Source organism: Pelecanus crispus, chromosome 3 (assembly GCF_030463565.1).
Source record: "Pelecanus crispus isolate bPelCri1 chromosome 3, bPelCri1.pri, whole genome shotgun sequence".
Lineage (NCBI taxonomy): Eukaryota > Metazoa > Chordata > Aves > Pelecaniformes > Pelecanidae > Pelecanus > Pelecanus crispus.
In genome coordinates, this window is record NC_134645.1 from 6,401,366 (window position 1) to 6,427,306 (window position 25,941).

General features: G+C 39.1%; 1 protein-coding gene across 5 annotated transcripts in view; it reads left to right on the forward strand.

The window, feature by feature from the left end:
- Window positions 1-25,497, forward strand: part of PLCB4 (phospholipase C beta 4) — a 93,334-nt gene extending 67,837 nt beyond the window's left edge. For 3 of the 5 annotated variants that reach the window (XM_075707151.1, XM_075707150.1, XM_075707152.1), the window contains 8 exons: window positions 2,031-2,146; window positions 6,706-6,781; window positions 13,173-13,348; window positions 17,988-18,089; window positions 19,843-19,900; window positions 20,309-20,395; window positions 22,540-22,576; window positions 25,349-25,497. In XM_075707151.1, the coding sequence (XP_075563266.1) occupies window positions 2,031-2,146; window positions 6,706-6,781; window positions 13,173-13,348; window positions 17,988-18,089; window positions 19,843-19,900; window positions 20,309-20,395; window positions 22,540-22,576; window positions 25,349-25,437 (741 nt within the window). In that variant the 3' untranslated portion in view covers window positions 25,438-25,497. The remainder of the gene's footprint in view (window positions 1-2,030; window positions 2,147-6,705; window positions 6,782-13,172; window positions 13,349-17,987; window positions 18,090-19,842; window positions 19,901-20,308; window positions 20,396-22,539; window positions 22,577-25,348) is intronic. The other 2 variants (XM_075707153.1, XM_075707154.1) reach the window with 1 other exon arrangement.
- The last annotated feature ends 444 nt before the right edge of the window (window positions 25,498-25,941 follow it).

The following is a 25,941-nucleotide window of genomic DNA, read 5'->3' on the forward strand; positions in this document are numbered from 1 at the left end:
GCCTTGCACATGGAGGTTGTTAGTGGCCCATCTTCCTCTTCCAGCTCTGTTTATATTGTGCACAAACAAATGCATGCGCCATGAACTGGATGGGGAGGAGGACCAGGGAAGGAAATGAGGGGAATATGGTCCACAATATATCTGTTTCAGATACAAGATAGAGTTGTGTATGAGCAGTAAGTAGCAGTAGAGGGGAGTCTGCAAAAGATTACAATGGGTTTGTGATAAAGAGAGAAGGCTTAAATTAAATCATGGTTGTCCTGAGAGAAAAGCAGGGATTCTAGCTCTACATGATGTGCCTTTACAGATTATGGAGGAGTGTTACATGAGCGGGCAGATGTCTATGCTTTGCAACATTTGCGCTTAGTCTTTTATAGCAAGAATTGTATCGTTCTGTTCATCTAGGGGAGAGTGGGTAGTCTGAGAGATGCTCTCAGTCGCTTCACCTCTGGCTGGCTGGTGCTGTCAAGCTTATGTCATTCTTTTCACTGTCCATATTTTTTCCTACCTGGTTAGTCAGTGTAAATACTCCCTGGTGAAGCTGGCATGTTTTAATGTTGATGGAGTCTATTTTTTTCCTTTAAATCCTCTGTAGAACAGAAAATTCAGTTCCCCACTCCAAATACAAAATCTAGAAGCTGTATGTGTTCCCCAGGGCAGTGCTTGGCAGATGTTGGAGTGCTCAGGTACAGCCCAGGGCTAGATTTTTAGAAGCATCACAACATTTGTATTAATGTTTTGGTAATGGTGAATGTAAAAGTCTTTAATTAGTATTTTTAGAGGAAGAAACAGTGATAAGGCAAACACAGGTGTATAGAAAATAGTAACAAAGAGCAGTAGAATAGCAAGGGTAGAATAAATGCGAAATGAACTATAAACCAGAATAGAGATAAAGTCCTGGAAGAGGCCATATTAATTAATGCAAGGCTTTTTGTCATGACTAGGTAAAATGTGGAACAATTGGATATTAATAAAATAACATAAATTAACAAATTTTCCTATTGTAATGTAAATTCAATATTTCGTGCTCTCCATGGTTGTTAAATATTTGCATCATTATGAGCAGCTGTTCTGATAAAGGAGACTACGAAGTCCAGTTAAATAATGAAGTCTACATGTAAGCACTATGTGAAGTGTGTTGTTTCTGGTACAGTCTTGTAATGGAGAGGAACTGTCTGTATGCTAGACCCAAGTGTGTAATATGCATTAGTGATTTATCTTCTCATCATAGGAACAGTTTTTTCCTCCCCTTCCATAGATAACCTCCTCTGCCACTTCACCAATGTAAGTCACATAACTCTAGTAGTGGCAGCAGGTTAGCTTTGGTGTGTGGTGCTCCACAGCTAGCCCTATGTGTCCAGTTTATTGGCATGTGCTGTACTGTTTGGGGGGGAGGAAACGGGGGGCAGTTGTTATTTGCAGTCTGCATGTGTAGCTGAACCGCACAGCTTACTATCGCTTGCACAGGGAGATGCTCTGCAACAAGGTGGAATTTCTTAATGATAAGATTGCTGCTGTCATTAGGGGTCACGGGCCAGATCTTCAGAATGTCAGTCGTTAATGATTTGATTTTCAGCTAATGTTTGGACTTGGAGCTATTTGATTTGCAGTGGCCAAGGGGCTAGCACTGTATTCAGTATAAAATATGTAGAGGAAGGGGGGACTGGGCTGAGTTTTGTTCTCCTCTGCGTTCAGAAACTTTGAATGCTGTGATCTGAGCTTGTAAATCTGATATTGTACATGGCACTTAAATGGACATTTATTCAGAAAGCTGAAGTTTTTTCCCATCATTCTTTTGTTTTAAGGAATACCATAATTTTAAGGTCTGATACAGATTTTCATTTTTCAAACAAATAAGAAATGTCTTAGCACTTATGGTGGAATATCTGGAACCTTTAATACCAGATGACTAAACCAGATCAAATTCCATTGTCGAAGTTATCTGTTCGTACACTGATATTTTTACACTGTTAGAAGATTAAACATTTAAAAATCCAGCAACCTAATTGTAAGGTCCTACTGTTTTCCAGGAGCACAGCGCTATGCAGAAGTTGCACTGCACACAAATTGACAAAATAGTGGCACAATATGATAAAGAAAAGGTATCATACGAGAAAATGTTAGAGAAGGCAATCAAGAAGAAGGGGTAAGATACTATTTTTAAACTTTTTTTTTTAGACTTAAAATAAATTTTATGCTTTTGTGGTCTGGAATAAAACATAAAAAGGTCATTCAGAGGAATGAATTGCAGCTTGAACCAGCATCCTACATCAAACTGAGTATGAGCTGCTTGAAGGCTTGAGCAATAGGCCATAGATGTTGTACTCACTTTGCCTTTCTCTAGTCTTCTACTGTCAGAGTTTTAAAAGTAAAAGCAAAGGAGTTGCCTCAGAGTTTTATTTCTGTGGTCTGATCTGGTCTCACTGCATTCCCCAGGGAATGTCACTATTGTGTTCAGTGAGAGCAGACTAAGGTCCTCAATAGTTCTAATGACCAGAAAGTAGCAAGGATTTGATTTGGGGGAAAAAGCTGGCTTCTAAATGCTGAACATTTTAGAGTAACAGAGTTCTTCTGTGCTGTCAAGTTGAAGTTTCTTTTTAACAAAAACACCGTCAGATCCTCAGCTGGGATAAATCAGTATTACTGCTTTGACTTGAGTGAAGCTGTTTTGGTTTGCACTAGCTGATGGCCTGGGACATATCTGTGTGAATCTCTTAATTGTCCCAGAAAAGTTCTTGAAAGATACCAGTGACTTTAATAAAATGTCCCTCTTACAGTCCCGTTTGGAATTATGTAGCAGGACCCGCTGTTGCCGTGCTGCTATTGTGTAATCTGGCCGCAGTTTCTCCTCTCCACCTTTCACCCTATGACTGGTATTTTATTGAGACAGCAGTTTATACTATAATACTGTGACCTAAAGCAGGAATTACTTTATTTAGTTCTATATCAAGCTATGCTAATAGTTAGCCTTAATTTCATATTGTTGTCCTCTGGCAACAACCACTGGCAACCAACTCACTCGCTGAATGCTGAACATATGCTGGCATTGGATTCTTCCACAAATACTTTTTGTTTTATAAATTATTTGGAACAGCAGCGGGTTTTGAGTGTGTGTGTTATAAACTTGCAACAGAACAGAAATAGAACTGTCAGAAGTAAACAAGGTAAGGAGAATTCTCACTAAATTATTAAAAGCTCACAAACTCTTTAAAAAGCTCATGTTGGTTTTTTTGTCCAAGGAAGGAGAACTGTAAGCACCCAAATACTTCTAATCCAAGTAGTTCCTTCCAGAAAATGACTGCTTCTCCAAACAGAGAGGGAACAACTACAGGACTAATTAATTTAATGTGACTAATTCAATTTCCATTGAATATAACACAGCAGCAGGTTATTGATATAGTTGGATTTATAATTACAGTCAGGGTGTTTACTACAGTGGCAGTGAACTAAGCCCCGGACGTTGCACCATAATTATCGTGGGGGGAGAAAGGCTTCCCTGTGCTCTGGTATTTAAGGATCTCATATCAGAACCTGAGTCATGACTCAGTAGTCCTGTTGGCCTGAGAAGAAACCAGTGCCTCTGCCTGTCTAGACAAAACAGCAAATGAAGGTGTGTCAGAAAGTTAAAGGTGGTAATGGCTGTCTCTGTGCAGTAAATAGCGGAAAGCGCCGGGTAACAATGTTTTCCAGAGTAACCCCAAATGGGACAAGTATAAAAGTAGTTGATAATTTGATTCCCAGTTTGAGATCACTTCACTGGCTACTTGTGGTGTCTTTTCTTAATTTTATTTTTTTATATATATATATATATATAATATATATATATAAAAAAATAAAATAACACTTCTCTCAGGGACGCCAAAGCCTTTATGATAGTTTTAAATTATCATAAGAAGTTAATTTAAAAAAAAGTTGTAAATGACTGCTCCAGAAGCAGATCCAATACACAGCCAAACACTGTTCCTTGCCACGACTCCATACTTTTCATGAACTCCAGAGCTCTCGGTCATCTCATGGCTCTTCAGTATTACAAGAATAACTGATGGTATCTAATTAACAGCCAAATCAAATCCAGTATCAGCACAGACTTTCTGTGAAAACAGTTTTTAATTCTGTATCAAAGTGTTTTAAGGGCTTCCTTCAGGATCATTATGTATACAGCCCTGAAAGCCCATTCGGCAAGGTACTTGTGCACACACTTCTCTTCACCCCAACTGTGCAGTACATTTAAGGACATGCTTTAAAGTGAATACATTGGTTGAGACTTAAAAGACTTTGTTGGGCTGAAATGATCTGATGAATAAAGGGTCCTGGGTTCAGTGAGTACAGAACATGCTTCATTTCCTTGGCTATCATTTTGGAACTTTTACAAGCAATAGAAGTTGTAAAAGAACATGTAAAATGTGTTTTCAAGGAATTCATATTGAAAATGTCAGATACTTCCAGAAAAAAAGGCTTTTTGATGGGTGTATGGAAGACTTTATCTTCTGATTTTGTTGTGCAGTTTTTCATGGTCCATTTCTGCCACATGGTGTGACAAATGTCAACTGCATATTGTTCAGCAAAGTAGAATTTTTTAATCACATGCTAATTCACTGACAGATGGACAGGATTTTGCTCCCTGTACTATTTCTGTTGTACACTTCAAACGCTTAGAAATCTCGGAGAGGCTTATGGGGATATGAATGCTCATGTTCCCGCTCTGAAATGGAGTTGAGGGCACATAAAGGTCCTTCTGATTCATTGGGACTGTCCAGAAATTCAAGTGTATGTGTGTGCATGAGCACGGATATGTGATGTCGGGTTGGGCTGTCCCTGAGTATTTGTTCCCAACTGTGACTCGATGGTTTAACCATGGACTGTGCTACTGCAGATGGGAACAATTCTCGTTATGTCCAGCCTGGCTGGAAGTTGCCTTGAGCTAATAATGAAAGCTGCATTTCCAGAGAAGGGATCAGCTGGTGGTTTTGATATCTGGGATTCTGAAAAGTCCAGTGATTGAACCAATTAGACTAATTTGGGATAATATATGTTTGAGTCACCTAAAAAGCAGTCTCTTTCATAGTGTAAGACAAATCATCTATGAATTATAGCCAGACTCTGTTTGCAGCTACCCACATGCGTAATCAAAGACCCTTTCTTTCCAGCTGGGTTTTTTTCAGGTAGCAGTGGTCAGAACCTGCCTCTGTGCCTTTATATTACTTCCAAAGCGTCAAATGAGTGTTAGAAATATCTAGAAAAATTTCCTTTCTATGACTAGAAAATAAATGACTAGTCCTTCTGGTGGCCCTTGGGAACACAAGGCACATCACGCTACTATTTTCAGTAAGGGCTTTCCTGGTACTGTTTGATGATAACATTTTCTGCTAATTTCCCCAAGTTTAGCAGTACTTTGATATTAAAATAGGATTTAAACTTGTTAAGAGTTTCATAAATCTCCTTTTCTAGAGCAAACATGGATTAATGTTACAGCAGTCAAGCAATAACCATTCTTATTAGGGCCAGCTTCAGATGATAAATGAATGTGGCTCCATCCACTCAGTGGAGTTACACCATTTTATATCAGTGGATGATCCGACACAGAAATATTACAGTGATGTTAAATAGACTCCTCTCAATATATTGTATTATTCCAGACAAAAAAACAGAGACTTCCAATGTGTGAATTTGTATTCTGTTGTAAAATCCTTCACTGCAAAAAAGGGAACAAGAAGATTGGTAAAGATGGAGCTTGTCAGCCTTCAAAAATTTATTGGCTTTGGTGAGACAGTAATTGAAATGCCTGTTGTAGCTGCAGTGGAATAGTCTTTCTGAACATCCGTCCCACCCAGTGCGCAGGCCAAGTAATTGGGCTTAGTGAAGGAAATTCTGTGGGTGAGAGGTAGAAGTCATCCATCTCCTAACCCACAGGCACGTCAGGGGAGCTTCAGCATGGGCCCTCTGCAGGCATTTTACCAGCCTGTTCCTTAGAACCATGCACTCCTCCTGCCTTAAACTTTGCAACTTGCATTCAATCCCATTAACTTTACCCAAACACAAAGGCCGTGCTGTATTCGGCTTGTCGCAGGAGTGAGGGCTGTCTTCAAGACTTGTTGCTTTCCAAGTCATATAAGGTATCTAATGGCTGGGATTCATCCACGTGGGTTGGTGTGGTCTGCAAGGGTAATGAGGCCCCCTTCCTTGTAACCCATTCACTTCTGTTTCCTCACAGAGGGGCACTTACACTTTCAATAGGCGTTCAAATTTAGTATGCCCAAATTGCCCTGTGAGGGCAATAATATTCAAATTACTTCTTTTTCTCTGCCTCAGACTAAAAAAAAAGTAGCAAAAATTACTTTTAAAACAGAGGATAAAATCACGGCAAGGTAATGAGTATGCCTGTAAGTTTTCAGGCAGAAACTATTTTCTCTTGGCAAGGTATTTTAAGCCTGGAAAAGGATCCAAGTACCATAAATGGAGATGCTTGACACATCCTCAGCAACAGAATAATTGCTGGGCCAATCTAGAATTAATTGTGTGGTGTTTGAATTGAATGATCATTAATCCAACAATATTTTGTAAGCTGTGAATAAATTGCCAGAAGAAATAATTTCATTCCAATACGCTGCAGCACTTCAACTTTGATTAACATTTTAATTAGTAAGAGCTGACTGAATGGGAAGATGTTTAACTTGTGGCACACATTTGCAATTTTCCTTTTTTTAGAGGAAGTAATTGTCTTGAATTGAAGAAAGAAACGGAAATTAAAATTCAGACACTAACATCAGATCACAAATCTAAGGTAAGCAAACAGCCAATTTTAACACCTGCAACATCTGAAAGAGAGATTTTGAGACCCAAGTGGTAGTTACTTTTCTTGGAAGCATATGAATGATTTTCAACAATAATAACACATTGAAAAGAATGGGAGTAATCGAGTGTCTAAAAGTGTTTCTTAAATTTTAAAAAGCAATGTCAATTTCCTGCCCATTTATAAAATTATTGAAGAAAGTGCCATATTCATGCCACATGAAACTAAACTGGTCATTTGTGTCAGTTCTAGCTAAACAAAGAGACAAATATATTCTGTATGAAATTTGGATGCTAAATACTTTCTCAAAATACATACATAAAGAAGTTTCTTTTTCCCTCACTGTCACCACAGACAACACTTGCTAGTCTGCCTCTTGGGGAAGGAGGAGTCCAAGTTGCTCTTGAACCAAGTGCCTTCTTATTTCTAGTATTTTTTTTTTCTCCATTGCTTAGTTGCATTGTTTTCTCCAAGGTGCTGGAGAATAAAAGTGCTCTGAGACTCAACCTCAGTTCATTTGAAAAAGTTATTCTCCAGCTGTGATTCATGGCTCACATTGAGTTGCTTAGAGCTGCTCCCTCTATTCTTCTATACCACTACAATGCTCACCGACTTTGTATTTCCTTTGAAAGTTTTATCTACCACCTGTTGACATGCTTTCAAGTTTCTGAAAGATATCCAAACTAGAGGGTGGCAGGTACACTAGAGGACACATCCATGTACAAAATGGTCTGGAGGAAGAAGAGTACAGGAGACTGACCACAGTACAGGAGAGTTAGTGTAAAAGCTGAAACCTGTGAAAAGAATCAGACAAGTATAGAAAATACAAACAAAAGCAGCCACGTCTTTGAGACTAGAATAAGGTCATTTCCATCTTTTCTTCTCCTACGTTTATTCTTTGGTATTATTACTTAATGCAGAGAAGATCCTGTTTTTCTAAACAAGGTTTCTTTCTTGTTGCTGCCTGCTCAGCCAAAAACGTAGGAAAATCCCCAAGAATAAAACCTGGTGTACTGTCTTATCTCCGTATCTCCTTCTCCTGTGAAAAGTCCAGAACCGTTTCCTTAAATAAAAGCAAATTTGTTGATAACTTAACAAAAAGATAATTCATTCATTCCTTAGTGAAGTAAACTCTCTGAGGAGCACTAGCTCCCTATCATCCAGACATAAGCTCCAAAACTGATTTGAAGTTACATTGTGTAGAAAATTCTTTGCTGTGATCTCTGCTTCTTACCTGTGTCATTCACAGTCTGGAGTTAAAGAGGTGTGATTTGTACACAAGGGACACCCAAGTGTTCATTAATCTTCCAAATCCAGTAAATGTGACTCATGTTTTCCCTTTCCACAAATGTATGCAGTTTCTGAGCTCTGTTCCTTTTGAAATCCTGCTTTCAAACCGGTTCCCTTCAATTTAATCCATACCTAGAAAATAGACTGATTTTTGTCCACTCCCATGTCAGGTTTTAGGATGACATTTTCAAAAGAGACTTAAATATAAGCTCCTTTGAAATGCCAACCCTCTGTGTGTTGGATAATTCCTGAAGAACTCCTCTGCAAGTCATCTACCTCTGTGGTTTTCTCTAGGTCAGTGATTTTCAGTATCTTGCTCACTGTGATTCCATCAAAATTGTGCAGATTATGTACCGATTTTAGTATTGTCGCAGACTTCTTTTGTTTCAATTGCCATTTGTGGGCCCTTGAACTATTCCTGGAGATCATTCAAAGGTTTGCAAGCAACAGGTTGGAATACAGTGCTCAAGACCATAGGGAAATTAACTTTTCTCCTAGATGAAGGTAGGTGCAATTAAATTAGATTAAATTCTGAGATGCTGAATGCATTACACTGATACAGTGGAAGTTTGATTAATTAACAGTTGTTCAGCATTTGGCCCACTAATTTTGATATCAGATTGTACCACAATTCAGCTTTAATTACAGCTCATGTCCTGCAGTGCAGCTCTGTGTCACAATGTGCATGTGTACTTTCAGCACCAAAGAGACCTTTTCATCCACAAAAGTCTTCTTGTCATGAGGAAACATCCAGTCCAAGTTTGCCATAAAATATTTAAATTAGAGCTGAATGCCCCAATGTGTACTTCACATACAGTTAACCTAGCAGACACAAATTACTCCCCTGCATTAGAAAAGTAGGTCCCACTGTCAAGCAGGCAGAGGATGAAAAGAAAAAAGGGAAAGATTACTTCAAAGATTGTTCCTGCTTGAACTTAGTGACTAGACAAACAACTTGCATATATGCTGTGCAAAAGAAAGTCCCTTATCAAGATCTTAATTAGTCTCTTAGGCCCAGCGTAGGAACAGATGAAAGGACAGGACTGCAAACACAGCCTATAGAACAGCAAAGAGAGAATTTAGCTAATGGTTATTCTTCTTATCCTTTTGGATAAGCAACACTACCTTAGTAGTGGAAAGTAGGACAAGAGCACAGCCCAGTACAAATGAAATAGTAATTTGAACTATGATGTTAATAAATTGGAGAAAAGCAGGGATGTACACTGAATTTACTACATCTGAACTTCGAAGTGTATCACAGATTTGCAGCAAAATTGGATTTCAGATGATTTAATGGATTTGAGTTCTAAGGTCATCTGAATCTGAGTCAAATGGAGTATTTCAAGTCTTGTAACTGGTGTTTGGCAAATTCCTTACATCCTTCTCATCAGGTTATATCTTGCTCTACCTGAAATGAGACTTCTAGCTTGTGGGATATTTAAGAAAAAAAAATCTTACCTTTCTCTCCCACCCCCAGAGGAAAACTTGTTTTACAAGGAGCTGTACCTTCTTCTTAGACCGCATGCTGATTTTGAAATTAGTAGCACATCACTAGCACATCTTACCCATGAACACAGGCAGGTTTTTTTATGATTCTTAGTTCCTATCTTCTCAGATTAAATACTTAAAGTACTGCTATGTTTAGGTCTCCTTGCAGCTTTCTTCTTTGGGAGTTGGAATCGATGATCCTTATGGGTCCCTTCCAACTCGAGATATTCTTTGGTATCAATGTATCTGAGATACAGGATTCCTGCCTTCATGTTCCTCTGTAGTGTATAACATCAACCATTTAAAAACAAAGAACACATTATTCATTCGCAGGGGGCCCTTGAGTCTTTGTTTCTCTGCATTTGTTTGGGCTTTATAAACGCTCTTTGCAGTTAAGTCACAAAATACTTGCTTTCACCATGGCTTCCACTATTCATACACTTATTTGTTTCACTGTTTTATTAAGTCACGATTCTTGTTTTATGCAAAGATTGTTTTGCATTTCCTCTAAAGCCTAAGGAGGCTTTAAAGAAAAGCAGACTCTTTTGTTTACTGGAATGCCTGCCTGTCCTTTTAGGGCAATGGAAAACGCTCTTACTGTGACTAGGAATCAGATCTCCTATGGTAATATCCCCTGCACTTTCTAATACCTCAGATTAGCCTGAAACCCAGTCCTAAGTGGCAGACTGTATGGAAGAGTCGCACAGCAGCAAGTGGTGCAGGAGAATGCTTGGCCAGCTCTGTCTCGGTTCCTGCTACAATGTTACTGATGTTTGAAAGGGAGCAGAGCCCAGTCAGAGCATTCTCTACAGGAAGGCAATTTGAATCACAAATCTGTGTAAGGAACCGTGTGTTGGCTCCTGTGCCAAGATGTGTGGCACACAGGTGTGATTTGCTGCTGGCTCTGCCTGCTTCCTGGGCTCCATAATAGCACTTGTCTTTTTAAAATACTAATACTTCCTAACGTTGTGACTATAGAAGTTTTCTGAGTACGTGGTCCATCTTCTGCTGTGGTCCAGTTACACCCAGTTACTCAGGACTTTGGATCTACCTGTACCTTTTTTCTCCAAATCATTGATGGAGCTGACTCCATCTGGAAACTCTGCATTGACCATAAATAAATAAGGAATGGGTTTTTCCAATAACTTCAGCCATGACTTACTTTTAGTTCCCCTGAAGTCAGCTCTGGGTCTCCTTGGGGGTTGATAAGCCAAGTGAGGTCACTACTGAGAGGAGATTCATGCAACCTAACTGAAGTGTCTAGTTGCTTGAGGCCCTGTAGATATGAGAAGGGCATCTCCAAGGCAATGCCTAGGTGTGATAAATCCTGCTTTGAAACTGCTCACCTTTTTTTGCATCAGCAATACAAGGAGCTTGGACTAAACTTGGTCCTAACTTAGGTGCCTTAGGTGGGTGCTGGAGGTAAGCTGGAGTGTCTGCCCCTCAACCTTTAAAAAACTCCATCTGAAAAGTTAGTGTCTTTTCCTTACCAACATCCAGGCATTTATTTTGACCCATTTTAAAACTGAATCCCCATGTTTTTCTAGCTCTGAAGGCAGTACTGCCTTATGAACGTCTTTTTAAAGATACTACTCCCGCTAACTGCTCCACATCCTTCAGCATATTTATCACTTCATAGTTGATAGGCTCTGGCTTAGTAGTACACTTACCCACATGCACAAAAATAAGCACAGCTCATTTTGCTGGAGCTACGCTCATGCTTAAACACCCTGATTAAATACAGGGCCTATATTAGTTGTACCAATCTCCTGCCTCAAAATGCATTTTTTTTTTCTTCCCCCCTGACAGCTGCAGAAAACTCTAGTGTCGTGGTTTAGCCCCAGCCAGCACCAAGCACCACGCAGCCGCTTGCTCACTCCCCCTGCCCCGATGGGATGGGGGAGAGAATCGGAGGAGTAAGAGTGAGAAACACTCCTGGGTTGAGACGAGAACAGTTTAATAATTGAAATAAAGTAAAATAGTAATGATAATAGTAACAATAAAATAATAATAATAATATACAAAGCAAGTGATGCACAATGCAATTGCTCACCACCCGCCGACCGATACCCAGACAGTTTCCCGAGCAGCGATTGCTGCTCCCTGGCCAACCCCCCCCCAGTTTCTATACTGAGCATGACGTTACATGGTATGGAATAGCCCTTGGGGCAGTTTGGATCAACTCTTCTGGCTGAGCCCCCTCCCAGTTTCTTGTGCACCTGGCAGAGCAGGGGGAGCTGAAAAGTCCTTGACTAGCACAAGCAGTACTTAGCAACAACTAAAACATCAGTGTGTTATCAACAGCCTTCTCCTGCTAAATCCAAACCACAGCACTATGCCAGCTACTAGGAAGAAAATTAACTCTATCCCAGCCGAAACCAGGACATCTAGGGAGCTCGCTCTCAGCTGCTTCTGTCTCCCATCCTATCTGGTTTGATACAGGACCACTATTTAACTATAGTTAAATGCAAGTCTGGCTTTCAGGTAGTGCTAGTCACCCTGATCTGTTTCAAAATTACTTGCCTTTTTTTTATATTAGGAGTCTAGCCTTATTACACAACATGAGCTTTGTGTAGGAGGGCCTTCAGAGGAGCCTCTCCAGAGCAGAATGGAGGCTGGGGCTGTTAAGGTCCCCTCTAACCATCATCCGTGTGTGCAGGAGAGTCTGTTCTCCATTATGCAGAGCCCACATGTGGGCCCACACCTAAAATACTGGCATCGGTCTCTCGCTTTGAGCAATATGGTGGCAATTTTTTATTTGAAGAATAAGGTTTAGCTTTCAAAGAAGATGACCCAGATGCTATTAGTTACCATAGTAGCAGTTGAAATGACTACCTGAAAATAGGTTTATTGTGAGGCATATTTAGTATACCACTTATGGAAAAGTAGGATAGCTTGTCAAAATACCCAAAGATAATTATTAAAGGATAATAAAATATATCTTTCTGTTAGCTTCTGTTCTAAATCATTGAGTGCAATATATTCTTATACTAACAACTCTGGTGATTTAGACTGCTTTGTGTTGTCTCTTGGGAACTTTCCAAAACTTTAATCTCATTATTCTTGTGAGTCTTGGGAGATAAGCAAGAGAAGAATACTTGTCAGATTCCCTGCTGACTTAATGAATATAAAACAAAGATACGTAGCTCATCTTCAGATTTAGGTTGTGTTAAATACAGGATTTCTCCATAAACTGACTGTGTTTGTAAAACTGTCTGCACAAAATCAAAGACTGTATTTAAGCCCTCAGACAAATCCCGCTCGCTAGTTTTTTTTCCATTGTTAATTTCAATACTTTTAATATGTATTTTTTTCTTAGCAACCAAAAATGTGAAACCGTTTTATTATGAACTCAGTGTTAGAGATGGTTTTAAAATAACAGTAGTAGAGTCAAGAGCATAAATGCAGCCAGTTTATTCGGGGCACTTTAGATAAGAGAGTCCTAATAGTAGGGGTTGTTTTACATCTGTTTTTGTAATACACTGTAGCATCCTCAGTGGCTTTGTTACTCTGTGAAGCAACTTCATTTGTGTAACTTCATTTTTCACAATTTAGCTAGCCTAGTTGAGAACCTCTAGCAAAGCTGCTGTTAACTTCTCTACAGGTCAAAGAGATTGTGGCACAGCACACTAAGGAGTGGTCCGAGATGATCAATACGCACAGTGCCGAAGAGCAAGAAATCCGTGATTTACACTTGAACCAACAGTGTGAACTACTGAAGAAACTGCTGATTAATGCTCATGAACAGCAAACCCAGCAACTAAAATTTTCACATGACAGGTGAGCAGGACAGTGCTACCTGATAATAAGGGTTGGTTTATATCTGCTTTCTATACCGTTTTAGTTTCTTGTGTTGATAGCTCCAGTACTTCTGTCAAAGATACTGGGCTGTATGCATGGTTGAAGTAAAAGAAGTGATCATACAAGGTTTAGATAGGTGCAAGAATGGGCTGCTTAGCTGGTTTAGATTATCTGAACTTCATTAAAGGCAGCAGATGCGATGAAGCGGTGGTAGTTTGCATCAACTGTGGATGCTTAGACTTTACCCAGGAACTTCAGTTCAGAGGCTGGAAACTGAGAAGTACCACATATGGAAATATCCTTTGGAGTTTGCTAGCAGTTGCGGATGCATGTGTTTATAGTGTTGGTGATTATAAGAAAGTTCCATGAAAAGTAAGATCATAAAAACAGTGGGTAGCAGGAGAACGCTACATTAGGCTGACGTATTATCTTCATACAATATCCCGCCATAATCACTGGGAATACAGAAGATAATGCTTGACGCTACTGTCTTGTTGCTTTTGTAATTAACCATCGTGCCCATTTGAAATTAAATAAATTTAAATACACATCGTATCCACAGTGATAAAAATGGCACTAAGTAGAGGAATCTGGTTTTCATGCTATTATGCAAAGCAGCCTAAAAGCATATGAATGCAAAATGTGTGTGTACATACATATTCATACGTATATATACATTCATATGTAATTGTCTTCAGCATCTTTCACATAAAAAGCATGGGGAAAAAGGAATAAATAAATCTCATCTGAAGAAGGAATTGAAATGATTTTTTTTTTAAATTTCTGAGTGAAAAAACAGCTTATCTTTGCATCAGAGAGAACACATGCTGGGACCTGCAAGCTTTCCATCCAACAGAGAATTGTCCCAGCAAAAGGCTTTTAGTGAGCTCATCTTTATGTTAATCTCCATGTTAACCCATCTATTCAAGCTGTCCTGCAATACATACCCAGTCAAAAATGAAGTCCAAAAATTGTTAAATTATAATACAAATGCATCATTCAAAAGACACTAGCCAGAGGAGGGTGCAGTCCTTGGTACTGTATCTCTAAATCATACCTGGCTCCATCAGCCCAGAGAAATCACATCTCTTTTTTTTTTTTTTTTTTTTTGAGTCCTGTTTTCTGTCCTATTTGAAATTCACTACAGTGCTTAGAAGAAAATTTACTAATACATAGCCTGTGAAAGGTTTGTTTTCTTTTCCATACATATTTCTTTATTCTCTTAACTTTGCTAAAGGCCATCATTGTGGGCAGCTATTATATCTACACTAGGGCAAAGTTTAATTTTTTTTAAAGCTTTTTTCTCATAGTTTTTGTCCTTGGGTTTAGAATCTCTGTATCTCTGTTGTTTAATCAGCCCTATATCATTTCTTGTAAACGGTTCTTATATTCTTCATAGTGGATCTTGCTCTCTCACTAGAAATTTTTTGTGTTCAGTCCATGTATTGTTCTATGTTCAGAGCTGCTAAGAACCAGACCTTAAAATCTACACCCTGATAAATACCACAACTTTTTCTTCTCAGCTGTCCTAGGAGTAACAACCTTCAAAATTCTTTCTGCTTTATTCATTGCAATTTAATGTATTTCTGCTTACATGGGAATTTGTGTTTAACCCCTAAATGTGCAGACAGGGGATTTTCCTGTTTAAAACAAATTTAAGACTCTGAATCTATGAATATTTCAGAAGAATTTGGAATGTGAAATACTGAAATGTGAATAATAATGCCCCAAAGAGACTTTATACTTAATCATTTGTAAACTTTTTTATGGAATATATTGTGTGTAGGAATACCTATGCATTTATCTGTACAGGTGTATGTAATAGTCAAAACAACTCAAGTAACCATAGGAAAAAAGGATCTATCTGAGAGCAGCATGGGAGGTGAACCATGCTCTCAGCATGCTGTTCTTGCCGCTTCCCTCTCTGTGAGCTGAGCTAATGAGTTAGCTATCACAACAGAGGACAGGGCTAGTAGGAAAGATCAGTAATCTAAAGCGATGTAGTTATCTGCTGTTATACTTTCCCTCCGTGTGCAGTACAAAAAGCAATTACAGTTTGTGCTTTGAGCTCATTTAAAAACAAAGCAGAAGAGAGCAGATACTGCTAAAAATCGGAAGCTTATTGAACTCCAGGGGTGCTGTGCCCCCTGCCACCCCAGACTCAGTTAGCTTGACTGACTTGGATGTAGTGAGCTTGCAGCATTTCAGGAATTAGGCACGTGAAGCTGTTACTTGCAAACATTATGTGCTCCAGATAAAATAACATGAGAGAGAGAAAAATTATGTGTGGGGTTGGTTTTTTTTTTTAATAGATTTCTAGTCATTCAAACAATACTGGTGACATAAAATAACATGTTAATGCACTGTAATGTCATCTAAATATATGTATAAATTTCAAGGATAGACTTATATACTTAAAGTTAAGTATCCTTTTAAAAGACATGTTTGTATAAATTTCAGAGTTGCAGTCAGTATGATACAGTAGGAATTCAGCAGTTAAATGTTGCACTTCATGTGCCACGTGTTTACAATCCTTTTTTTCTTTACCATCCTGCCATATCTACTTCTTCCAGTTAACTCTGGCTACAGGCATCACCACCGCTTGTGAGCAGGAGGGAGTTCGCTAACGGTGGCGTAGCGCTGCCAGCCAGGGCAGCACGGGCTGAACTGGAGGCTCCATGTGAAGGCCCACGCCAGGCGGTTGAGCAGTGAGCTGACACTAGAACCTTGGCCCCATCTTTGGGAAGCACTATTTTAGAAACAAGGAGTGGTCCTTACAAGTACTTCTTGGTGATTTTACAAGGAAGATAAGATTTTTCATTTCTTCTGTTAATAGTATTTTTCATTTCTTGCGAGTGGTGAAAACCCAACACACCCAGAAAGACCCAACAGCAGTGCAACTCGGAGCTAGATTACAGTTTGCAGAAGAGAGAGACAGTTGCGCGTAGATGTGTTGGCGCTTTCAGCCATATCCATGGCCAAAGCCTCATTTTTGAAATCATCAGTGATGCACAGTAGTCCTCTAATCCTCTTAACTTCTTTCACTCTAAAATTATATCTGATGCAAATAGGCTAAATCAATTTGAACACCTACACTTAACTTTTTTCATATCCTTGAGCACAGTAATAAAAGTAAATTATTTCAGTACTGCTCTTAAGATAGCATGCTTGAAAATTACTTCAAATTCAGTATAGAAAACGAAAGCTTTTATTTGGAGAAAGGACTGTTGGAATGAAATGCGCTCTTGACACAACATGTTTTAGAACCCAGTCTAATTTTTGCTGTGGTACCACTACTTTTACATCTGTATTCAGGAAATGTTTCACCTTGTAAACCCTGGGAGGAAAAAAAAAGCACTGCATTTCTTTAATACAAATTCTAAACTGTGGAAAATGTAAGTCATGGAACAAAGTTTCCTCATGCTACTTAATGATTATTGTCTTTTAGAGGTGAAAGCAAGCTAAAAAAGATTCAGTGACAACATTTCATTAAGTTAAGCACTCTGTTATGTGCCACACCCCTCCTGTGCATACAAAATACTTAGAATTTGGGGTTAATATGTACAATAATTGTTTAGCACTCTACTTAAGATCATGTCCAGAAAAAGAGACTAAGGCACTGCCTTGGCTTCCGATGGGTAACTTTTAACTGGGGACTTTACAATCCATTATTTGCTGCCTAATTTCCATACATAATTCCTGTTTAAGTAAGCACTGAAGATCAGGAGCTACAAGTGCTGGAATGCTAAGCAGGCAGAAAGCAAGAGCTAGCCTCCAGGGGACAGCCTTTTTGGAGCTTGGCTGCCTTACCCAGAGTGACAAAAAGCTTTCCGCTCATGGTTCATAAGCCGTTTCTGAAAGTCAGCATCTGTGCGGTTACTCCCAACAAAGAATCACAATCTCTCTTTTTTTTTTTTTTTTTTAAATAGGATATTTATTTACTTATTTTCTGTTTTTCTACTACACTGGCTGAAACACTGAAGAGGTTTTCCACCTCCCAACTCAAACTACAGCACTCAGGACACGACCCCTGGAAAGTGATTGCCACCCTCCTGTTAAAGCTATCTTGTTTCTCACAAAAGGCTACCAGGTTCATGGGGCCAGAAGGAGAAACCGAACACAACTCTGACCCAGGTCTAAACCACAGGGCTCTTTTCAGGCCCAAAGTAAAAGTCTTAAAAGGAAGTCTGTCAGCTCATACCATAACTAGCAAATATTATTACTATTCATATTGCAGTCATGTTCTGAGTGCAGGATTTGTAATTTTTTTAGGCAGTTTTAAGAGACAAATTGCATTTTCTAAATGGCTGATAGTTGCTCATACTCGGACAATTCTTATATACTAGGGAGAAAAGAGAGTATTTTATACGCTTTTATAACATTCAAAGTGTAAAAATGCTTTAAACTCATCTTTCAGATTATGTTCTCCGGAACAAATGGAGATTTCTGAATGCTTGCTCAAATTGTATAAAGCCTACCCAAAGGAAGGCAATTTTCATATGGTTTGTTCTTTCCTCTTAATGCTTCAGGGACAAAATTAACCAGTGTAGAATAATATCAGGAAACCACCCTCAACAACAATTGCATCTTAGGCATTAATGACTTTGGTTTTGCCTAGGGAAAGCAAGGAAATGCGTGCCAACCAGGCTAAAATATCTATGGAGAACAGCAAAGCCATAAGCCAAGACAAATCTATCAAAAATAAAGCTGAAAGAGAGAGGTAAGTATCAGGTCTCCCTTCTTGAGAAGGCAAGAATGCTGTCAAATGCTGACAGGTGAACTCATGGATTAATTCGGTTAAAACCATGCATTTATGTATGGAAACAATGTCTAATGTGATTGTGCTGAATATATTTTTCGATGACCATCTTAGGAAAAATGTTGCTTTTCTCGTATTTGTCTTTTTAATAAATGTAATGCCCTGATCAGGGAAATAAAAAGGTTCTTAACTTTATACTCATCAGCTGTGACTGACTGCTGTAGGTCTAATCACACTATTAAATTGAAACACATCTGTAAGAGTTCTAATGATGGCACTTAAAGTGCATTATACTTTTCTGCTGTTGCTTTTTAAATGAAATGAGGGCTATACTGAAAAGGGAGTCTGAGGTTTGGTTCTAGCTGGAGTTAGAATAACTGGAGGGGCAGCATCACTGAAAACACAGGAGGTGGTGCCAGCAGAAGGCTTTCTCCCTCCCCTACTGATAACACGGAGGAGAGGTGGAGCAGAAGGAAGGAGCGCTGAAGTGATGATAATCAGCAGAGAGGGTGATGGCAGACAGGAGTGAAGAAGCAGATGTACTCCACAACACACGTAGTTGCTTCTTCTGAACTGAACTGAACTGCAGCTCTCTCCCTTGTTATGTGCTGGCATTGGAGACCTGGCCAGCATCCAGGCTCAGCAAACCAAGGGCACTGATGCACTTGCGAAAGTGGGTTATTCACAGCACGTTTGGGGATGACAGCCTTAATTGACTTGAGAGACTAGAGAGACACTTGCCAGTACCAGCTACTGAGGCTTTTTGGAGGATTGATCTGCATTATAGCTGTTTTAAGTTTCTTCTATTACTCTGAAAGTTTCCAAATAAATAGATAAAAGCAGAGTCTACATGATGATGTCTCATAAGCCTTCAGGGTTTCCCCTTCACTTTGGGCTTGCCATCTGGCTCATTCTTTCCTCTTTTACATTCCCTCCTTGGCACTGGGCTGTTTTGGTCAAAAGGCTTGAACTTGTTCCCACTGGACTAAGTCCCTTGAGTGTTACAGACTCCTAGCTCATCAGGAAGACGAGTTGTCGGAGCCCTTGGTGACTGTATGCTTAGTTAATGCAAGACCTCCACTAATGACTCCGAGATAAATCTGTTCCCAGATTTAAAAGCAGTCTGAATACAGTTCTGGTTTTCAGGCTTTGCAATTAGTCTGATTCAGCTCTTTAAACTATTTTTGGTGTATTTCATGATTGAAATCTTAGGAAGAGACACTTTGCAGTTAGGTATTTTATGTAAATATTAATTGTATACTTACATTTTTGCTTAAATAACAGCTTTAAGAACCTTACAGCATTGGTAAGCTGCAACTTCACTTACGATCATCAGATGATTTTTCCATTACCACTGCTAAGAGATGTAGCACTTTTTATATACCAAAATAAACTGAGAGCAGAGTGCAGTAAGGGGTACACAAATGAATTAAACATTTTTTTAAGTTCTGCCCACCACTCTTGAATAAGGGTAAAAGCAAACTTCATTCATAACAGTCTTGGTCTTTTTTTTTCCAAGTCTTCAATCATACTGTCAATGTCCTTGGAAACCTTTAAGTGTAAAGGTGCATAGCCAGAGGAGTGTGCAATTTGCCATTAGTCCCACATGGTACAGATAATCAGAAACCAAAATATACCTTACAAGTTTGTGATTGGGTTTCTGTTGGGTTTCTTTTTTTCCAATGAGTCTTCATGGACGTTTGCATTTTTTTAGGCGAGTCAGAGAACTGAACAGCAGCAACACAAAAAAGTTCCTGGAAGAGAGAAAAAGGGTAACTATAACCTTGACAAAGTCACTGGGCACTATTTCTGGATATTCATTTTCATTTCTCTGTGTTGAGAATCCAGCTCTACTAAACAAGTGGATGTTTGTCCTTGCTTTGTAGTATACTTGTAGTGTAAAAGATCTAATGTCTATATAGAAGGAAGTTATTTTAAATTAACAAAATTACTATTCGTTGCTACTTTTATGTAAGATATATATGTAATATGCATAACATACATTTATTGTTATATTAATAGCTCTTCCTAAGATTGGGTGATATAATAGGCCTCCTGTGATGTTTTGTGCCATCCAAAGGGGGCAAGACAGTGTACATATGTATATGTTTCAAGTACGTTTTTATTTTGCTTGTTAAAAATGTGTAAGATTTCCCCCCATTATTTTCTCTTGCTTACAGCTGGCAATGAAGCAGTCAAAGGAAATGGATCAGTTGAAAAAAGTTCAGCTTGAGCACTTAGAAGTTTTGGAGAAGCAGAATGAGCAGGTATCTTATTTTAAAGGCTTAAAAGAAAAGCAAGCTAGTGAAAACAGTAACCAGAATCAGGCTGAGTAGAATGCTTCTGAATGTAAGTCATTACTGAACTTGGGAAAATGACCTTGTTCGTGGTCGCTCACCTACTTGGGGAATTAAAATGAAGAGGTGAAGTGACTTAAACAATGATATAGAACCAGATTTGTTTCAGATAAGCGTGTGAAAGGCTAGACTGCTTAGCCAGAGTCTGTCCTTTCAGCTGTTCAGCCATGTTGATACTCGTTAGCTAGATATGACAGTCATAAAAGGCCCAGCATATCCATTTTAATTACTCTCCCAAAGTACCTCAAGCAAATCTGTTTCCTTCATTTTGGAACTTACATTCCTAGTGCTGATTGGAAAATAGAGGTGAAACGTGCACAGAGCATCTCTGAACTCTAAAAGCCAGTTAGTTTGGACCGAATTCTAGAGATGTATAGTAGCATGGGGAGTTTTATCTGTACTAGTACACCCTTTCCTAATTAAAATACCTTATTATTTTCTGCTAGTTTATAAAGCTTTTTAAAAAAAAAAAAAATTGAAAAACTGCTTGGCAAGGAAAGGCAAATTCTAATCTTATTTCTGGTAGAAGCAACGCTATGTTCTGAGCAGTTCCCCTGCTGAAAGGTTGAGCCAGCAGAGCTGTAATAATTGCACGGACTTGCAGTATTGCACTTACAAAAACATAAACTGCAAGGGGCATATACCCAGCAGTGCAGTGAGATGAGAGAGAAGGGGTGCATTTAACACCCATTACTTTCAAGGGTTATGTACTTACTTCTTTGTTTATTAAATGTTCAGAACTTGAACTCTGGCAGACATTATAGTATGAATTAAAGCCATCTTGCAGAGCGGGAGGGAAGAGAAGAGTACATGCAAATCAAGTATTTCCACTGTCAGGAGAGAGTCCTACAGCCCCAAAAGCTGCAGCCTGGTTAACTTCTATGGGGTGACAGCATGTAGGATCACAGGCAGCTGCTACCACCGAACCCCAGCCACCCTGGCCCTGTCTTCTGATCACTCCACCTCCCTTCTGGACAACAACCAAAACTTCTAGTCTGTTCCCTCACAGGCTTCCCGTAGATGCTGTCTCTAACATCCAGCGTGAATGGATCTGTCAGTCAGTCTGCTCCTGAGCAATATCTGCACATAATCAAAAGGCAGGGGAGGCGCACGCCTGGGGGAGGCAGTTGGGCTACAGCAGATCTGTAGTGTCACTGTAGAGAGCACGACAGAGAACTCCCTGTAAACTGTGCTAGTTGACAAAAAATGGTGAGCTTAATCCAGAGATAGGTGTTATCAGTGGTTTCTTTCCATTGGCTTCAGAAGGCTTTGGATCCATTTTTCAAAAACAGAAGGACAAGAGGGCATGATTATAGTTGTGCTTTTAACCACAACATGATAAACACATTATGTATAAAGGAGGGAGGTTGCTGGGAAATAAGTGTGAGTCATGAAAGGAGTCACCTCTTTCGGCAATTCGATGCTTCCCTCACCTGGGGTTACAGCTTCTGCTGCTGTGAGATGGTAACAGCCTTCATGAGCTTGCCCATACTCCCATTTCAGTGCAGAGATGAAGCCAGCTTAAATCATCATGATTAAATGGAGTAAGATCATTCACATGCTGGGTATCACTTTTGTGTGGGCATGTGGTGGCCTCTGCCACCAGGGTAGTCCTTAACAGCTTTTTAACTCACTCTAATTTGATCCATCAGAGCATATATTTTCATACCTGCTGTTTTGACCACTTCCTTTTAGCCCCCAAAGTGCACCAGTGCAAACCCCCAGCTGGGTCTGATTTCGTTGTTATACACATTGAGGTATGAAAGCTAGTTGGATCAAGATAAAGGTGGTATTTGTTTGATGAGAATTTCAAAGCGTGGGGTTTTTTTTCCTGATCAAACAAGAGAAGAAATTTTTCATACAAATATACAAGGTAGAAAAGTAGAATTATGGGTGGAAACAGCCTTCAATACAAACTGTTATGAATTTAAATTTGTTTTGGTTTATGTATGTTTTTCTTGCATTAATTTTTCAATCTCACTTCAGTTTTCATTCATTTAATTTGCTTCTTGTTGTATTACTCAATTTTGACATTATTATTTTTGTACAAACAGCTTTTGAAATCCTGTCATGCAGTGTCTCAAACACAAGGTAGGATGGATGTATAATAAGCAAACTATTATTTCAGTGTGCTTTCCTTCTAAATTAAATCATTATCATTGGAGCCCTCCTTGTAAATGCAACCATTGGGAAGTACCATTGACACAGCGAACACAATGTTAATCTTGTTTGCACACAGATATTTGAGCCTGACGCAGTATTAACAGTATTTTGTGCTTTAGCGTCCCAAATTCAGGTGCATATGAGCAGTGATGTGCAGAGGAAATATTTAGAGATTAACTTGTATTGTACATTACCTGTTGTAATGAAAGATACGCTTAGAGTTCTAAACTGTGTCTTTGAGCAGTGTCTATTGACCTAAGAAAACTATTTTAGTGTTAACATACATATGATTAACTGCTAATGCTAATAGACAAAGAGTATCCACATATATCAATATGGTAATAAAATAAGTAATTCCACACTAAGAATAGCAAGATACAGAACAGATGGCTAGAAATAGCTTTTTAGTGTCTAAAGAGATGCTTCCAGCGCTTTAAAATTCACTTCAAAATCCAACACATTACAAGGTATGGCAATTATATTTACCATGTGGCTGTGCTGCTGTGGCTTCCTAAATAATCATTACTCACAAGAAATCTCTGTTAACCCTTGTCTTACCAAGGGAAATAGACTTGAACATCCAGTTGTACAGTATTGCCTGATCTTAATTATTTTCTTGAATTGATAACATACTTGTATCTTGCACCACGAAGTTTGACAGCACCTGCTTTAACAACACTTATTTCTGGACATACTATGAGGGGAAAAAAAGCATTCATTAGGCTAGGGGAAAAAAATATTCTTTTACCGTATCTGGTTTTCAGCCTGTCTTAGATCTCACTAGAGAGCAAGCATCTTGAAAGCAGAGTCCATTAGCTGCCACTCACTTCATGAATGCACTGTAGCTTCAACACCGCCTTCCAGAAGGCTCATCGTCAAGTATCGTGCTTGTGTGTTCACGTCAGAATGCACTGTCTGAACCAGCCTCAGACCAGCAAAACTGGGCATCCTGGTCCTATGCTAATGTGTTCTTTGAAACCAAGTTATCTCTAAAATAATTCCGTACACCATATATTGGCGTACAGGATATTCATAGGACACTATGTGCCGGTAGTTAAGTCACGAGCTTAAAACGTGAAACGTGTGAGTCACTAAGAAACAAACACAGGGTTTTGTTTTATCTGGAATTTCATTTCCCACACAGGCAGAATCCAGCCAACATTTCAGAAGAGGTTGTACATATTGATTTATTTATTATGTTTCCATATTTTCATGTTAAAATTATTTCCTCATTACTTTCAAGCTTTTAACTCATTTAAACGGAGAGCGTTGATTAATTTTTAATCATATTTATGACAGTTGCTTTGCTATTATCATAATTACTTTTTTCCCCAAGATGATGATGATGATTATGAAAGTACAGGGCTAGATTTTTCAAGAAGACACGTATATCACATCTGCACAAACCCACATTTACCTTGGAAAATGAATAGCTGTGCATCTCATTAGTTTAGATTGACATCTTCCCATTTTCACATATGCACATCCAGAATAGGTGATTCCTTACGTAGGAGCTTGTATAGCAAAGTTCCCCATCTAAGCAACGTTTACAACTTTTTGAGGAACATATTTCATGAAAATCAAGTCCAGTAACCATTCTTCCCTGCATGACGGAGACAGAGCAGTTACACCAAAGAAAACAGTAGCTTGGTTTGCCACCTCCTAAACCTGTCCTAATCCTCGGGAGCTTGGTTGTGAAGATAGATGTGTTAGCTTGCCCTCTGGGTCAACTTACTCAGAGTCCTTTGGGATACAGATTTAAATAACTTCTCAGATCGCGAGCCCTCAGAGAAAATGAAGAGATGGTGACTCCCTGTTCCTTTTAAACTGCAGAGTTTCAAACCAAAGCACAACTTGTAATCTGTAACGGCCACAGGAGTAGGTGTGCGTGTGCACGCGTCTGAGAGAGGAGGGGAATTAAAAAAGCTCTCTCTAAGCAGAGGATTCCCAGGCCAGTTACCATTTATATGCAGCACTTTAACTCTGCTTGCAAAGCCTGAGGCATGCAGAGTTTATAGCAAGATCTAGCGTACATTCATCGCTGTATTCTGCGCAATGCATTTGGATACAGTTCCAGGTGGATTCAGTGTGTGGAATCCCATGGAGCGTATAGCAGTAGTCTAATCCTGAGGTGAAAAACACCACATCTGTAATCATAAGGATCTCCAGGCCAGATGGGAGATTTTTTTTAAAAAGTTACTATTTAAAAAATATTGCCTACTGCAAGGAAGGTGTTACACTGAATGGATTTTTTTGTCATTCATTGTCTTTATGAAAGAAATGAGTCCAGGTCATAGACAAACTCACTAAAGATTTCAGGAAGTAACACATCGCAGTACTCGCACAACAGCAGTGCAGCATACATTCCCAAAGACATTTCCTATCAGGAGAAACAGTCGAAGCGGCATCTGCCTAGTTTTCCTCCCCCAGATTGGAGCTTCGCATTCTACCATACTGGACTTCAGAAAGTCAACCCATGAGTCTTGAAATACGATCAAAAATACTTTCCAAGAATTTGTAGACCTAAGGATTACGTCTGATTTTGAAAACAGAATGACACTGGGGGGATAAACATAATGTTATTACACATATCTTCAGTGTGTTTTGCCTGTATTTCACTCAGACACTATCATATAAAAAGTGCTTCATTGTGAAGAAAAGGTCTAATGCAATGCTTCATGCGGTTATTTTGGCTTGCAGGCAAAGGAGATGCAGCAGATGGTGAAGCTGGAAGCAGAGATGGATCGCAGGCCAGCAACAGTGGTCTAAAGCCTCAACAAGCAAATTGAAGTTGGAGAACACAGCATCCTTAAAATGAGAGCAAAATTCAAAATAATGTTGTTGAGGTTGAAAAGTGGGCTTTTTTGCCTTTGGGGGGGGGGGGGGGGCAGAGGGGGGGTGGTTTGTTTTTTTTTGTTTTTTAATATATAAAGTGTAGCTACAGACCGCCAAGTCTTAAGGTTTGCATTATTTCTTTTTTAACACTGGGCACTGAATTTTCTGTGTTGGATTTCCATGATAAGAATTTCCTTTGTTCAGAAAAACACTAATCAGAAGATGAAGACAGTTTTTAAACCCAGTCCTGTATTCCTTTCTGTATCTCAACAGGCAGCTTGCCTGCATCAGAATTACACAATCAGAGCCTTGAAACACAACAGGTATTTTTAACATCATCTCAAATGGCAACAAAACTGTAGTCAAGTCATGTTATTTACCGTTTGTATTCTCATGTGTGATATATTGCGTAGAAACCCCCTGCTGCCAGATCCTGACAAGCAACAACTCGTCAGATG